Here is a 17,613-nt window from a genome sequence, read left to right on the forward strand (position 1 = left end):
ACTGAAGGGAAGTTCCTCAACATGAAAGCCATACGTGAAAAACCCACCACAGTGAGTAGCATACATAATGGCGAGAGACTGAAAGCTTTCCCTCTAAGATAGGAACACAAAGATTCTCATTTTCACTGCTTCTTTTCAACACAGTATTGGAAGTTCTAGCCAGAGCAATCAGGCAAGAAAAAGAAATAAAAGGCATCCAAATTGGAAGGGAAGAAGTAGAACAATTTCTATTTGCAGACAATCTGATAATTAAAGAAGCAACTCCACTTACAAAATCCAAAAGAATAAAATACTTAAAAATAAATTTAACTAAAAAAGGACTGTATACCAAAGGCTACAAAATGTTTCTAAAATAAAGAGGATATAAATAAATGGAAAGACATCATGTATTTATGAACTGAAAGACAATACTAAGATTGTCAATACAGGGACTTCCCTGGTGGCGCAGTGGTTAAGAATCCGCCTGCCAATGCAGGGGACACGGGTTCGAGCCCTGGTCTGGGAAGATCCCACATGCTGCGGAACAACTAAGCCCGCGTGCCACAACTACTGTGCCTGCGCTCCAGAGCCCGCGAGCCACAACTATGGCGCCCACGTGCCACAACTACTGAAGCCCACGCACCTAGAGCCCGTGTTCCGCAACAAGAAGCCACCGCAATGAGAAGCCCGCGCGCCGCAACGAAGAGTAGCCCCCGCTCGCCGCAACTAGAGAAAGCCCGCGTACAGCAACAAAGACCCAACGCAGCCAAAAATAAATTAATTAATTAATTAAAAAAAAAAGATTGGCAGTACTGCCATAAAGTAACCTACAGATTTGATGCAATCCTTAACAAAATTCCAATAGTCATTCTTCCAAAATGGAAAAACCAATTCAAAAATTCATATGGAGGGAATTCCCTGGTCGTCCAGTGGTTAGGATTCCATGCTGCTACTGCAAGGGGTACAGGTTTGCTCCCTGGTCAGGGAACTAGGATTCTGCATGCCTCACGGCGTGGCAAAAAAAAAATCATATGGAAACTCAATGTACCCTAAAGAGTCAAACAATTTTCAAAGAGGATCAAAGTTGGAGGACTCATAAGTCCAGATTTTAAAACTTATTACAAAGTTTACTATAAAACTCAATATAGTAAAGACTGTAGTACTGACGTAAGGACACACACACACACACACCCCCCGCCCCCCAATGAATCAGAACTGAGAGTCCAGCAATAAGCCCATACGTCAATGGTCAAATGATTTTCGACGACAATTCAATTGGAGGAAAAAAAGTTTCTTCAGGTGGTACTGGGATTACTGGATATCCACATACAAAAGAATGAAGTTGGACGCCTACCTCACACCAAATACACAAGTCAATTTAAAATGAATCAACAATCTAAATATGAGTTAATACCACAAAACTCTTAGATATGACATCAAAACCACAGGCAAAAAAAAATTAAATTGGACTTTATCAAGATGATAAACTTCTGCACATCAAAGGAGATTATCAAGAAATTGACAAGATGACCTACAGAATGGGAGAAAATATTTGTAAATCATATGAGCCTAGTATCCAGAATATATAAAAAAAACTCTTACGACTCAATAACAGAAAGACAACTGAAAAAAATGGGCAAAGTGCTTGAACTGGTATTTCTCCAACAAAGATATACAAATGCCCCACAAGCACATAAAACACCCACTTAGGATGGCTACTAAAAAAAAAGTCATGATAATATAAATGCTAATGAACCAACTAGAAAGTAGTATACAGTGCAGGAAAGATAGAAGCAGAAAAGGTTCTTGTGAAGTAACTAAATCTTCGTATCATATGAGAAAGTAAACTGATAATATAAATTGATTTATCGAGAAATACCAGTATAGTCGTATAGTCTGGCACATAAAAAAAAAAAAATGGCCAAACAAGCAAAACTACTTCCACGTGGCAAAACTGGGAAATAGGACAGGGGTTTAAGGGCATATTAATTTTTTGAAAGCACGTACATGTTTTATACCATGATAATTTTTTAAAATAAATAAAAATGAAAGTTTGTATAATTTTTGCTCATTCTGTTCTTAGGATATCCAGGTACTTTTGCAAAAGTAAAACTATCCACGTAATTCATGTACGCTTCAAGTTTACTTGCAGTTAAATGTGACTTAAACTTTCATTCTCATAATAAAGAGAGCTACATTTCTACTCGAGTTTGAATAGTGAATTTACAGATTCTGATAAAGAAATCTTTATAATAGCTAATGTTTATTCAGTACTTAACCTGTTTATCTGAAATTGTTCAAAGCCCTTTATAATTTTCATCACTTAATTTTCAAAATAACCCTACGAGGTAGGTCTTATTATTACACCATTGTATACATGAGAAAACTGAGGCTCAGAGTTTATGCAACTTGGCCAAAATTAAAGTTACATCTGGGACTGAAGCGTGGACATTCTGATGCCAAGGCTCACCTCAACGACCCAATGGTAAGAACTCAAGCAGGCTTCATTTTTCTTCTTTTTAACTAAGAAAACTGCATTTTCTTTTTGTTTGCTTTGTGAAGGTTTATGTGACCACTGATAGCATGGATATGAAATGGGATGTAAGAAAAACTCTAAGCAACAGAAGCCAACGTTAAAGAGCGACACTCCTGACATGTCACACGTCAGCCCACAGCCCCACAGCACAACGACCACATGAAATCTCAAGTCAAACAGGCCCCCGGCAGATTCATTCAGACCCACCACATCTGCTTAGCAGGACCACTCTGTATATAAAGTTCTTTAGTGCTTTGATATTCTCTGCGTGAAGATGTAATGGAAGGATTGAATAGAAACATGTGAAATCATTTGTTCATTTATTCATTAATATGTTGTCAAATTCAGTTTTCTATACACTATGGTGTTTATTCCATTTTCTGTACTATTAGACATACATATTTAAAAAAATATTTAACTTATTTTTATGAAGAAATTAAATATTTTCTGAAAAAAAGAATCACTTTATTATTGTTCTCTAGCAACAAACCTGAAACAAGTCTCAACCAGCTCAACTACTCATTTAAATACCTCTGCTCCGTGGCAACTTAGCTAAAGATCGGCTTCACACAATTCTATTCTACGTAACACTGTTTTACCCTGTTACATAGCATATAGTTAAAGAACATTTTTGTAATAAACATGTTTCTCTTTTGATATGATACAGAACAAGTTTTTCACACTTCCCAGCAATCACTCAAATATATTAAAAATTGTATCCTTCTTTAAAAGGCACACACATTTACAGGTTCAAATCTTTATTGTTTTAAAATTCTACATGTCTTTTACAATACAACATTTTGTTATATTTAAATGACCTCTAAATGGTTAATGTACAATGAGTACGTTTTTTCTGAAACTGAACCATGAATTACGACGTCATCAATAAGATTATTCTGAACAGAATAATAAAGTGTTGGGAAGGTCTGTGTGCTGCTTGAGAAACCCCCACTAGCTCACTCCTCCCTGTAGAACCCAGGCGACCAATCTGTTCAAAGTGCTTTTGAAGATTGCTGATTATGGCTGATCTTAAAGTCAGTCAATCAAATTAGAGTTCCTTTTTGTTTTGAAACATCAAAGGGCATTTAAAAAAATAAATGAAACAATTTGTTTTAGTAATCTACAGAGGCAAACTCAAAATTATGATTATCTGCATGCAGTAACACTCCTCTTTAAATAGTTTTGAAGAATTTATACATTTTATAAAGAATGTGTTAAAGAGTGCAAGTTTTCTGATATTGATTTCACAAAAGGACAAATGCTGGTAATAACAACTAACACTGAATATCTAAGTTCAAGCTAAGGTACATGTAACAGGCAAAGAATATGGCTGATCATAAACCACAATGCACGGGGTGTGCCCTTTGAGAAAGTGAACTAGTTTGGTCCGCATTTCTAGAGTTACTTGGGTAGAAAAACAAAAACAAAACCATTTTAACTCAGCCAAGGGTTTTGACGAATTTATTGTTCCTAAAATGTAGCCAGGTAAAAAGTAAATGATATACACTAAAGAAGTACGCTGTCGTGTTGACCTGTATATAAAAAGATGGCCTGCTGTTTTTGGAGTGATGAATGAGCACTGTTGGGACAGATCAGAAAAACGTCACAGAATGCCTCAATTTCTTCCATAAATTATACTTTCTTATTCCATGACACAGCTTTCACTCTGTAAAACTTTGTCCCCAAAGGAACTTTAAATCTGTTTTGTGCCTAAGACAGAAAGAAAAGGGTGATTAAACCAAATTACAGAGGTACCATCCTACCACACTATGCAATGCTCGATCATTGCGGGGAGAGGGGTGTCTTTATCAAAGGACACAGATCCGCCCCTCACCAGATGAGCATGTAACAGACGAGCCACTAATACTGACGGAAGGGTCGGTAATCACTGCTAAATAATACAGTACAAAGTGAGCCATATGTTATTATTTTAAACATCAAAGAAACCTCAACAACACACAGGTCAAGTTCCATTGCTGTTTTGGCGCACGGGGTCCACAAACGAGCTAGGAAGACTGCTCACTGGATCTCTCTGACTCTACAGCACCGACACTGCCGACATCAGTCAGGTGCATTCTGAGCCATCAATATCTCACATTATCTTTCTTCAGTGGGGGTAGCATTATAAAAGTAAGGAAACATCAGCTCTACCTACAAACAGATTAATCACCAGTTATGCTGTGTTCCTTTTTTGCACATGAAAACACTAGTAATTTAATACTCAGAACAGAAACTTGTTGTAGTTTTCCTGGATATGTTGATAGCTTGTTGGCCATCTACCTCTACTACTGGAAGGTAAATCACATAAATATTCATAAAATTGCTGGTGCAAACTCACACTCATTAAATTCAGGCCTAATTCAAGTGAATCAGAAGGCCAAGAAGAGCACTGTTCTGCATAAAGCATCCTGAGAATCTTCTTACAACTCCTAGGTCCATGTCCCACAATGCGCTTACCTTTTTGGCCTGACAGTACTCCTTCTCCATCACTTTTCCAAGGACCCATGGTCTTCGAGATGCACCTGAGGCTATGGAAGCAAACCATTAAATTCTTTTAGAAAGTACAACTATAATTATTCATGAAAACATAACTGCCAGAGTCAAAACAGTTTAATGACATTCTCGAGAGTGAAATCACAGAAATGCATAACAATTTATAAAACAAAACTGAATTTTACTTTTCAACCACTAATTTTGGCTTCACTTACTCATTAAGTGCAGATGGTAAGTCAAACCACAGAACTGACAAAGTTCAAGAAACAAAAACACAATCTGAGTACAAATCATGAACAAATAAATCTAGGAATTCTAAATTAGCTCCGCAGTGCCACCTACAGAAAGTGCTAACACATGACCTTTTCTGCTACTGAAAGCAGTTAAACAGACAAAATTTATATTCTAGGTTCAAAGCAAAGCATTGTCTTCTCTCTTTTTTTTGGCACCACAACGCAAACACAGTCAGTGCACAATAAATAACTATAATTATAAGGATTACGGATGAAAGAAAGTCTAAAGGGCAGTACTTGTGTGGAGGGGAGATTAAAAAATGTGGACGGAGACACGATGAAAAAGCTAGTTCTCACACGGCAAAGTGTGTAAGAGATAAATACTCATTCTCTTTTAAAATTCATCAGAAGAGAAGTTGTCATAAAAGAGTTGATTCCAAAAGTATTCGACCAATAAATTATCTGTTAAGGGTAAAGCCTCTGAGAAGCTAAAACTGATTTTTATTCCATAAACCTTACTTGGCATGATATTAAAAAAAGATATCCTGAATAAACCATCTGAAATGAACATACAGATACTACCATGTGATACAAAGATAAAAAAGCTCCTGGACCACAGGATATGGCAAGTCTACTCTAAGGACTAATAGAGCCCTTCACAGATAGTTCACAATTTCTGAAAAGAATCATCTAACACTCATGTCCAAGGAGTGATGAGTTCCCGTCACGGGCATAACAACGCCCTGGTCACCCACACACCCCCAGGGCAAGGAGTCGGTAGGCAGCATTACCCCAACTGGCATCCTGTTCTGTATGTATGCATGTACGTATGTACGCATGTATGTATGCAGGGAAGGAGGGAGGGACGGAGGGACGGAGGAAGAGGAAAAAAGAGGGGGCTTGAGTTCTGTGGTAAAGACTGTTAAATAAATTCTTTTCTGTGGGACTCGTGAGAGTCTTCACAATGCAAACGCACGTGGTAGACAGTGAGCGGTTACTAGATGCAAACACTGAACTCTTCCTGTTCTTAGGAAATGCAGAGTGAAGTAGTTAAAGGGGCAGGACGTCACTCTGCCCGGAAACAAACGTGCGCATGCTTGTGTACAGCCGTGGATCAGTACATCTAGACGTGCACAGGCAGAGGTAATGCAAACGGGGCAGAACGTTAACAGCACGTGACTCTGCGTGAAGGGATATCGGGCTTTTTTATACTGTACTTATTTATGCAACTTTTTTGGTAAATTTAAAAATCATTTTCAAATAAGTCTAAATAAATGAAAAACAAAAAACCTACAAAAAAATTCAAGGAAAAAAATCAAGTTCACTGTTTTCAAGGTACAAAACCAGTAAATTAAATTGCAAGCTTCTCTTCTCATTTTTCATGGTCACATTCTACATAACCCACCGCCAACAGCCAGGGTGGCGTGATCGTGTGCGGCCTACTTCAGAGAACGGGCATATGACCATGTTCACAAGTCATTCCAAACAGGAACATCAAACCAAATGGACACACACTCTTGTTTTTGAATAATTCTATTTAGCCTAAGTATCCCAGGGTACCTATTCTGTTCTTTTTGAGTTCTTTAAAGATCAATGTAATAGACGATAGTAATATACTAATTGTAATTTAGTATACTTTAACAAAGCTTATTGCCTTTTTAAAAAAATTTACTGACAAGTTCAATGAAAGAAAAAGGTAGAAACAGGATGATAAATAGGAGAGAAAAGACACCTTATAATTTAAAAGAATTTATTTTTGCCAAAACAAGTAATGCCCTTATAAACAAATGAGCATGTTATATTGAAGCTTAAATAGGTATGAGAATTTTAACAGTGTAATTCTGCTACTGCTAGAGTATGAGATATTTGATCCAACTGCATCAGCAGAATCCAGGAAAATAATCTGGATAATGAAGATTTTAGAAAAACAAACAAACAAAAACCAGATTAGGCAGAGTTCCTGCTTACCTATTTAATTCTGATATAATTAGACAATGTGGGAGAAAAATCTTTAATATATTCTCTCCACTCTAGGTTAATTGTTTTGGTTACAGATGTGACACTTACCCCCCTCACCTGGTTTGAGGTCCAGGGCAGGCAGCGACTCCGAGTGCAGGAAGTACAAGGTGGGACTCACGGTGAAGAGCACGTAATTGTCATGGCGTTCGTCCAGGATGATGAGGACCAGATCTCCCACCTGAAAACTGAACAAAGGAATGATTTCATTGATCTAAGGAGTCACCTTGATTCTGCAATGTTCAACGAAACACTCAATTAACAATGCAATAGGGGGCTTCCCTGGTGGCACAGTGGTTGAGAATCTGCCTGCTAATGCAGGGGACACGGGTTCGAGCCCTGGTTTGGGAAGATCCCACATGCCGCGGAGCAACTAGGCCCGTGAGCCACAACTACTGAGCCTGCGCGTCTGGAGCCTGTGCTCCGCAACAAGAGAGGCCGCGACGGTGAGAGGCCCGCGCATCGCGATGAAGAGTGGCCCCCGCTTGCCGCAACTAGAGAAAGCCCTTGCACAGAAACAAAGACCCAACACAGCCAAACGTAAATAAATAAATTTAAAACAAAAAAAAACAATGCAATAGGAAATTTCATATTTACATGATTTTTTTTTACTCTACCCAGGCCCTCACGGGAATGCTGGACATACACAGACGCTCACAGGCTAACGCGAGCAACTGCCAAAGACCCAAAATTTTTAAAAATAAAATTTCCAATACAATCTACTGTTTAAAAGAACACAACCCGAAAAAATGCTTGGGTGAGGGGGAGAAAAAGAATAGCCATTATAGTTCATCTAGCTATAGAAAGAAGGTATTCATCCTAATCTTCCATTTTACAATAATAAACATAAATTGAGGGAGCAAACTTACAGTCACAGTGGGAAAGAAAGAACTACCTTATACTACTTCTCCAGTCTCCAAGCAGTCTCCTCAATTTGAAAGAAAACCCAACTGAACCAGCTGCATGTACTTAGTTAGGCTTCAACAAGTCAACAGCGATGACTGACTCGGGGTGAAGCCAGGAAGGAGGGAGCAGGAAGGAAAGAGTAGGTGTGACCGCCTAGGGTGTCTCAGCTGGTGTCTGTCTCTTCAGGGTCCTTCAGAACTGTCGTTTGGAGTATCAGTTCAAAGTTAATCTAGATCTAAGATAACTTAGTGGGTCCTATACCTAATAAATCATTAACATCACTGGGGAAACTTTAAAAAGATAACAGTCTATCATTCACTAATTATTTATCCTACAATTAACTGCCTGCCTAAAAAGATGTGACAGGCACTGTTTTGGAGGATAATACCTTAAAAAAGGAAGATAGGGCCTCTCTGAGGCAGTTTTCTTTTTTTTTAAGCTCATCTCTCTCTAATCTTTGAAAAACCTTATATTGATTTGACTTGACATACAGCTGGCAGATAAAGACTGATACACCCAGCTCTTTCAAATCACTGAGAAAAGATAAAACTCTAATGAGAAGTTAAAGATCAGTAACCAGGAGTGCCTGATAACCGAACATATGGTCGATGGACCTATTACAGACAAAATAGAGGGTCTTATTTATTTTTAAGTCAGTCCTGACAAGTACAGAAGAAATGACCAGTATTCACGAGCTGCTAACAATGCTTTATCAGACACCCTCCTTTCCAGTAGCCCATGCCCAAAACCAATACATCACTATGGGGTAATTTGGTCCTGGAATATTGTCTATTAAATTATTCAAGTGATAATTTTAACAGTGTATTATGGATTTGTAGCATATCAATAAAATGAAGTCTGAGAAATAAAAATGAAGAAACACTCCAACTTCAAATATCAAGATTCTCCAATCTAAAATGAAAAAGACTAAGGTGATAAATGGGATTTAAAAGAGGTGGCGACAGCTGAAAAGGAAGTAGAATCCAAAAGGCTTCAGGAATGTATGTGTAAGTGATAATTAAAGCTATGATAGGAAGGACTTCGAATACAATCCTAATGTTCCCAAAATAATTTAGAAAAACCTCGCTTTTCAATAAAAAAAAAAAGTTAACTACGAATGAGTACAAAACACTCAGCTGACTGAACCTGAAGTTGAAAGATTATAGCCATTGAAATACATTTTTTCATTGACAATTCAATACTGAGTTACTCAGTTCCTTACATTATTTTCACAGAAAAAAGCACAAAATACAAATCAAATACTTACTCTCTAATAGCTATCTTTTCCGAATGCCTTGAGGATACGGAGGACATGCTCTGAGACATCTAGAAAGAGAACAGTTCACAAAGCTTACACAAGTAACATGTTCTCTCTCGATGCACTTACTAGGTCCACACTGCAAACATCTCTTCCAACGTTACACACATTCACGTCTGTGTCCCAGTTTTCAGGGTCCAAACTTCTCTGCTCCATTAATGTAATTCCTTTCCTTCAACAATTACTTTCAGTGGACAAATTTACCTACACTTTTACTTATGTTATTTCTTAATCAGGTTTGGCTGGATTAAAAACTGAATATAGAATCATTTTATTTATAAATACATATTTAATCCTAAAAAATATCACTAGGAAGGAGACTGATGTTTTTCGAGAAGAGTTTAAAACCCACCCTTCCGAGCAAGCATTACACAAGGAAGGGGCTGCTCCCCCTCCTCTCCTAATGAGCATCGCAGGGGGACATGACGGGATGGGACGGGACAGGCTAACTGGTCTGTGGCTGTCTCAGCTCGGCCGGGACTCTCCGCTCCTCAGTCAGGCTTCAGCACATTTCTCACACTGTCACATGTTACATGGGACACGGGTCCCAAGGTATCCCTCCCAAGCAGAGTGGGCCCAATTATAACCACACAAATCAAGGACAGATAAAATGGATTTCTCTTTGTTCGTAAGTTTAATTCTGATGCTCAGAATTTCTTCCATTTCCCTTTGAACACTATGAAGGGTCTCAATTAATGTTTAAAAACAAAAGAGAAAGAGAACAACAAATAATGACTAGAAAGACCTAAAAGTGTATTCCAACCTGTTTTCACAATCATCCAAATAGTCTACATGCTGCCAGTGAGAACAAGTTTAATGATCCATTTTTCAGACTGTATTCAACTCTGTTTAGATTTTCTTAAGAAAGCTTAAGCTCTCCACGTATTTGTTACAAACAAGGGCTTAGACGTGAGGAAGCACCGGCTGAACAGAGTTGTCAATCGATATGAAAGTATGAGTGACGCGGAGGCGCCGCTCGCGGGGGAGCGGGTGCGCTCTGGATCTGAAGGACCAGACCCTTTCCCTCGTAAGCCTTTCCCCAGCATCTACTGTGTGCTGTGCACCACCTACTGTTTTGGGCGCCAGGAGCGCACCTGTGAACAAAGTGCCTAAACCCTCGCCCAGCACAGCGTCCATCCCCCTGGGGACGCTGCACGGAGCACACATGGAGCACGTCTGTTCTGTGCAGCAGCCCCAGGGGCCGCAGGCAACTCCTCCAAGCCTCCTTGAAAAGGGTTTGCTTCACTCACGGAAACAGCAAATAGCCTTCAAAAAATTGTTTTGGTGATAAATTCATGATTGACAGTCTGGCAGAGCTATGGAATTAATACGTAATTTTTGCTGTTCAAGTTAAGAAAGGCAAAGGAAAGAAAGCAGATATTTCCCTACAAGACACTTTATTTTAAAAAAACTCAATTCTAATCAGTACCTTAAAATTTTTCAAAAGTCCTGAATACAGGCCTTAAACTGTTCCTATTTGCTCATAAACTGTCATCATTAGAATTTGAAAAATGAAGCAGTTGCTTTATTAAAGCAGGTAAGACTGACTGTAAAACTGACTCATCGAGCACTTGGTTAGATTCACAGGCTAGAGGAAAGCCAAGGCAATCGAGAGGGCCACGCAGGGTCTCAGGCAAGGTGTCAGGTTCAAACGCCTTGAGTTAAAAAAAGAAAGAAAAAACACCCATGACGGACAGAACGTGCTGATTCCACACACCTACGGGCGGACGCGTCAACAAGAGCCCCGTGAGGAGGAGCTCTGACGACCTGCTCACTTGACGAAGAGCCCTAACCTGACGTTATAAACACATATAATCATGTAATCCTAAGAGATTACAGCTTCTTAGTAATCAGAAAAGACAATCTGGATTTTGCTGGCTGCTTTTAATGTTGTAAGACTGAGGCAGTGCACGTGGTCAGGCTTAAGAGTCAACTGTCCTCAATGACCAGCGCAGCTCAACGAAAACTGCCAGAAAAGAACTAATCACACCACACAGCCTTCTGATCTTTACAATGAAATGCAATGCAAGCAGTTTAAATGTCAAGATCAACTGGGCGAGAAGACCTTACCAGTCTCTGATTCAACCGCTTGTTTTCTTCTTCTTTCAACTGTAGTGTCTGCAGGGGTGGGAAAGAGAGACCCCCTGGTTTATGCTCGAAAATATAGTCTGCGTACTCAAGTCTGGTTCTACTATAAAAGGTTTGTGGGGACATTTCTCTTCTAGGAATCCTTTCCAACTGTCTTATTTACTGGCTTAAAAGAGAATTAGAACAATTTTAGGTTTATTTCCTTAAGCCAAGGATTCTCAAAGTTTAATATGCATTAGAACCACTTGTGACCTTGTAAACATGCAGTAACTATCTGAGATCCATCCCCAGAGGCTCTGTTAGGAGGTCGGGCCCAAGAGGAGGAATCTGCAGTTATAATACTCATGCCAGCAGACGCTGATGAACCTTCACTAACAAGAGCACACGTGCAAGAGCACAAATCTGTAAAATTCTGACTCTGAGTCCTTATCAGACAGTTATCTTGTAGGGAGCTAAAGTGTTAAAAATCTTCAAAGCCTAAGCAAAGAAAAGTGGTCTCTGAACAAAGATGTGTAAAGTCTGCAACTGACAAGAAACCCCTTATTACCATTTTTTTCTCTTCACTTCAATTAATCACTATAAAAACCCTAACTTTTCTTCATTATTCACATATTCTACTTGTGCCCTATTTTGGAAAATAGTTAATATTTTGTTTTTTGAAATTAATATGTGAAATTCACACTTCTATTGTATTGCTGAATCCTGAACTGTTCCTGGCCACTTGGATCAGAGATGACAGGACTTCTCGAAAGTAACCACAAAAATAACCATTAAAAAAGATCTAATTTGGGGAAGTCCCTGGCGGTCCAGTGGTTAGTGCTCAGCACTTTCACTGCCAGGGCCCGGGTTTGAGCCCTGGTCGGGGAACTAAGATCCTACAAGCCACGCGGTGCAGACAAAAAATAAATTAAAAAAAAAGAAAAGAAAAGAAAAAAAAAAACCTAATCTATAAACACAAATAAAGTCTGCTTTCAGCGTAAGGTTTACTTCACTGCATCCCAGAGTGAACATATTTATTAAACCCTGTGTTTCAAGAAAATGATGCACTTACTCGTTCCAACAGCATTATCCTCTGCCTTTCTTCAGAGAGCATGTGGACGTTTTCTCTAAGAGAGAATGGCTTATTTCAGTTTAAGTCTTAAAATTCTGGACTTCACGGTCTCTAATAAGGTTTTGGAAAATGTAACTGTTAATACAGAGCACTTTACAGATTTAAGGGTTTGTACTAAATTTTCAGAAGCAGCCTGTTTAAATTAGGACACATTTTGATGGTGTAGGATGGTATAAAATTTATACCACAGATCCTGAACCTAGATTGATAAACCTTTTGAAATTATGAGCAAAACTTTGTGCATGCATTTTTCTAGGGATAATGTCTTTGAAATTTCAAGCTTTCTCCCAGGGACCATTCTTCTTATCCGTGTTACAGATAAAACGGTCATTCTTGGGCGGCTTCACCATTAAAACTAAAAACAAACAAAATGCCACAAGCCCTTGAGTGAGCTGTAAAACTCAAAGCTTCAGTTCATAAAGAACAAACCAAATCTATATAAAGACTACAAAAGTATTCCTACATGCCTACAAAGCGCTAGTCACTGTCATGTGTGAACTTGCCCATCACACTGAGGTAGTCAGAAACTAATCAGAAAAGAAAACAAGAAAGACCGTGCGGGCTTTTCTTTCACTTTTTTACGCTGAACCATAACTGACAAGTAAAACCGTAATATACCCGGAGTGCGCAGCGCGATGGTCTGACACACGTGCGCGCTGGGGGAGGGGTCCCTCCACCAAGTTACCTAACACACCCATCTCCTCACATCATTTACCCGCCTCTTCGGTGAGAACACGGCCCACGCTCCACCCCAGCCCCTGGCAGCCGCTTTCCTGCTCTCTGCTTCCGTGAGTTTGACTTTTATCTGATTTTACTTCAGTTTCCATGCAGAAGTGACAACTCCCTCGCCCCAGCACGGCCTCAGCATGCTGAACGCACCAGCGACCCTAAGGAAGCCCTGCGCCCCTGACGTCATGGCCTCAAGGCCTGGACCCCCCTGCAGGGTCCCCACCGGCTGCCTGCACGCTGTGGTGGCACCTGGGCACGGTATGAAAGCGTGCCGAAGTGGATTCCCGCACACCATCAGTGGCGCTAACACGGGCCGTGGCACGGAGAATTCACACGCGCAGCTCTCAGGTCCAGGGGCCGCGGCCCCCGGCGAGCAGGACGGGGCACTCACCGGACAGACATCATGCTGGTCTCCAGCGCTGAGTCCAGCCTGCCTTCGCCGAGGGCATCCGGGGCCTCCGCCGGGGGCTCGGGCGCACAGGCCCCATACAGCTCGGGGGCGGCGGCCACCCCCGGGGAGGGGACAGGCCCGCCGCCCCGCAGCCGGCTGACCTCCTCCTCCAGCCTCTTCTTCTCCTCCAGCAAGCGTGCGCGGTCCTCGGACAGGGACTCGATCAAATCTGCAGCCCCGGGCGGATGTGAGCGTTACAATCGTTGCGTGTGACACGGAACTAACAATGTCGCATTAGGAAGCGTCACTGACCTTTGTCCCGCTCTTGCTGCTGCATCGTGCTTTTCAGCTTGTCACTGAGTTCACTGATTATGTTCTCTTTTCTCATTTTCTCTCTTGTTAAAACAGTATTAAAATTGGTCTGGAACAACAGAACGATAACTACTTAAATTATCTATCTGCATGCACAGGGCAGCTAGAGCTAAAGAAAATATGTTTATTTTTGCATGGTGCGTCTCTATGGGGAGAAGAAAAAGCGTAAGTCACAAGTGATGTTTATTTTGAAATAAAAATGCCACGCTGTGGTAAACACATTCGATTGTATTTTCCTAGTTCTGTATTAAGACGTGTTCCAATTTAATATCTTGAAAATGAATGCTATTTTCACATTATTGTCCACATATTTATTGTCAGAGGAAAAGCATTAGTAAATATTTCTTAAATTTGGGGGAAAGAAATAAAATAGGCAACACTTTAACCAGTGCTGTTATATACTTAACTGTTTCTTTTAGTGATTTCCCTGCCTCTGGAATCTTCCTTCTGTCCTTAGCTAAATCTCGATTCCAGTCACATTTTGGACATGACTGTATCTCATCTCCTCCTCTCATCTGGATATCTGCTGGTTTATAATGGCTGGACCTGCCACTCCTCGACTTCTAGGAAAGCCTTCTCACTGCGGATCTCATACATACCAACTGCCTGCAGAGATCCCGTCAGCCAATTTCCAAAATTAAGAGTCAAAGATACTCCAATCAATCATTAATGCCAATGATGCTAGAAACAGAGACATTTAACAAGAAGGTGGCATTCTTGGGCCAAAATTAGTGAATTTGTTAAATACTGAGTTAAACTCATTTCTAGCCAGACAGCAGACAGGAAGATCCCCTCAAAAAGAATATTTATGATATGCCTTTGTATTAAGCCATTGCTCTGTAACATTTATGGTAGAAAATTAACAAATATTTATAATAGTACATTAGTTACTTTGTTTTCATAACCTCTGGCTGTTTCTGCAATATCAAATGGATTTTCAGAAAAGTTAACACAATTTATAATACACATATTAGAAACAAGACTAGTTAAGGTAAGAGCCAACTAGGCCCAAGTAGCCCTTATAAAGCGAGTTACAAATCAACTCAGGTAACTACCACTTAACATCCAAACACCACTTAAAATTGGCAGGTACCTCAGGAGTCACCTCCCCTCTCGTTTGACAACTACTGAAAGAAGAACTACATTTGGATCAGATGGCTGGCTGCTTTACGCGCTGGTTTCCGTCTTATTTCACCCCCCTTAATGCTGCAAGTCTGCAGTTGCACAGGCTCACAGGAGCACAGAGACAGGCAGCAAGAAAGCGGGAGAGAAAGACCTAGCTCACGGAGGAGGAAACATGAAAGCACGCACAACTTCAGACGTCTAAAAACAGAGACCTGAATGGTCTCTTCACTGACAATTCTTACTTAAACCTGGTGGCTCCTCCCCAGCCCTGGACAGTTCATTTCCTTGGTTTCCATGAAGCACACACTGCTTTGTTTCTGGTTACTCTTTCTCATTCCCCCTTTTCCAGGCTCCTCTGTCTTTCCCCAGGCCTTAACATTTAAAGTTCCTAAGTGTTTGGAACTATACTTCTACATTTTCTTTCTGTTCTCTGGTTGACATTTTTTTTAAACTCTAAAAAGACAGTAAGAAAAGGAAAACTGCACCACACCACATTAAATGTGCACATCAACTGTAACATGCCTACCAGTCTCAGAAACGTATTCCTCGGAATAAAAAAGGATGTCGTGTTACCCCTGGCCTGACTTAACACCTGCTCTCACACCGGCCTGGTCTGGCAGCCCTCACTCTGCCCCGCGCCCCAGCCAGCAATCCTGATTACGTAGAAATCCAGCCGCGTCGCCCCTTTATTTCCTCTCCCACTGCCGCCCAGCACCTTGCTGAGGTAATGCTCCCTCACAGGGCATCGTGACCCTCAGCGGACTGGCCGCTGCCGACCTCACAAGCACCAGCTCTCACCACTGATCCACAGTAATACGGGATCACCAAAGCTCAACAGTGCTCCACCCTAACCTACCGCCAGCCTACCACAGGGATAAGAATTGTCAGCATGTCATTTAGAATAAAATTTTACAGCTTAGAAAAAAAATTCAAGTATCATCTATGCAGTGATACAAACACTCTCACTTGCAAAAAAACCAAACTGACGTGAAAAGGTTAAATGATGTTTACGAGATCACATAGGTAGCTAAGGAACCAGGAACAGAATTTACATTTCCTAATTCCTAATCTAGCACTGCTTCATTCTGAAGCACCTATGTGACATAATGACCATTAAAAAGAAAATGCTTCTATCACGAAGAAGATATTTAATAATAAATACCATCAGGATCAATGTGGGAAAATCACGTTTAAGATATAAGAAACCTCAGCTACACAAAGAAACTGCACTTGTTAATGTATGTTCATCTCCTCTAGACCTAGAATGAATGCAGCAAGGTGGGAGACCTACATACCTGTTGTTCAGCAATCAAAGATGTTCGCACATTCTGCATTTCTTCGTTTTTTCTTTTCTCCTGCTCTTCAAGTTGTTCTAGAAACTTAGCTTTTTCTTCCTGGAGCTTTTCTTGAAGTTCAGCGACTAGGCTTGAAGAATCTTCTTTGGTAGATTCAACGGTATGACTTTATAAATTAAATACAGCATTAATTTTTTCAAAATTACACAGAACACAACATTGTAAATCAACTATAGTTCAATAACATTTTTTTAAAAAAGTAACCAAATGTATTTTAAGTACAATGTAAAGTCACTGAAGAATTTTGTCTAGAAAGAATGACACATAGTGAATTTAGATTTTTAAAAGACTGTTGTAAGGATCCTGGTCAGAACACTGGGGCATGTCTGCATGAGACGTTTCAGCGGACACAGGACGCTAAGTAATAAGAATCCTGTAGGAGTGCAATTGTGCGCCCACATCGCGTGGGCGTGCACGGGCAGTAAGCACCTTCCTTCCTAGGTGCCCTGCCCCTGTGCGCTGCCCAGTGCACCGAGGGGAGTGCTGTTTCTGTTTCAGGGTCAGTGCTGTGCGAGGATGAGGCAGGAAGGAGAGGACAGCTCAGGCACAAGGACGTTCAGACACTACTGGCTCTGTGAACACACGGTCATCCCCAACACCCAGGATAAGCACCCGTGACATCAGCACAGGGTACGTGCTGACCCGCAAGGTGAACGCTTCGGCAGTAAAAACAAAGAAAGGAGAGCTTATGGGGCTTCCCTGGTGGCACAGTGGCTAAGAATCCGCCTGCCAGTGCAGGGGACACGGGTTCGAGCCCTGGTCTGGGAAGATCCCACCTGCCGCGGAGCAACTAAGCCTGCGCACCACAACTACTGAGCCTGCGCGTCACAACTACTGAGCCTGGGTGCCACAACTACTGAAGCCCGTGCGCCTAGAGCCTGTGCTCCGCAACAAGAGAAGCCACCACAATGAGAAGCCCGCGCACCACAAGGAAGAGCAGCCCCCGCTCGCCGCAACTAGA

The 17,613-nt window shown here is 40.9% G+C and overlaps 1 protein-coding gene across 2 annotated transcripts in view; it reads right to left on the minus strand.

Moving 5' to 3' along the window:
- Nucleotides 1–3,961: 3,961 nt before the first annotated feature.
- RB1CC1 (RB1 inducible coiled-coil 1) overlaps nt 3,962–17,613 on the minus strand; it is a 60,001-nt gene continuing 46,349 nt past the window's right edge. The window contains exons 16-24 of one of the 2 annotated variants that reach the window (XM_061171345.1): nt 16,593–16,758; nt 14,113–14,221; nt 13,801–14,029; nt 12,621–12,675; nt 11,552–11,599; nt 9,431–9,489; nt 7,318–7,445; nt 4,973–5,043; nt 3,962–4,225 (exon numbers count right to left, since the gene is read on the minus strand). In XM_061171345.1, coding sequence (XP_061027328.1) covers nt 4,148–4,225; nt 4,973–5,043; nt 7,318–7,445; nt 9,431–9,489; nt 11,552–11,599; nt 12,621–12,675; nt 13,801–14,029; nt 14,113–14,221; nt 16,593–16,758 — 943 coding nt within the window. In that variant the 3' untranslated portion in view covers nt 3,962–4,147. Of the gene's footprint in view, nt 4,226–4,972; nt 5,044–7,308; nt 7,446–9,430; nt 9,490–11,551; nt 11,600–12,620; nt 12,676–13,800; nt 14,030–14,112; nt 14,222–16,592; nt 16,759–17,613 lie in introns of both variants that reach the window. The other variant, XM_061171344.1, reaches the window with a different exon arrangement.

The sequence above is a fragment of the Eubalaena glacialis genome, chromosome 17, assembly GCF_028564815.1.
Source record: "Eubalaena glacialis isolate mEubGla1 chromosome 17, mEubGla1.1.hap2.+ XY, whole genome shotgun sequence".
Lineage (NCBI taxonomy): Eukaryota > Metazoa > Chordata > Mammalia > Artiodactyla > Balaenidae > Eubalaena > Eubalaena glacialis.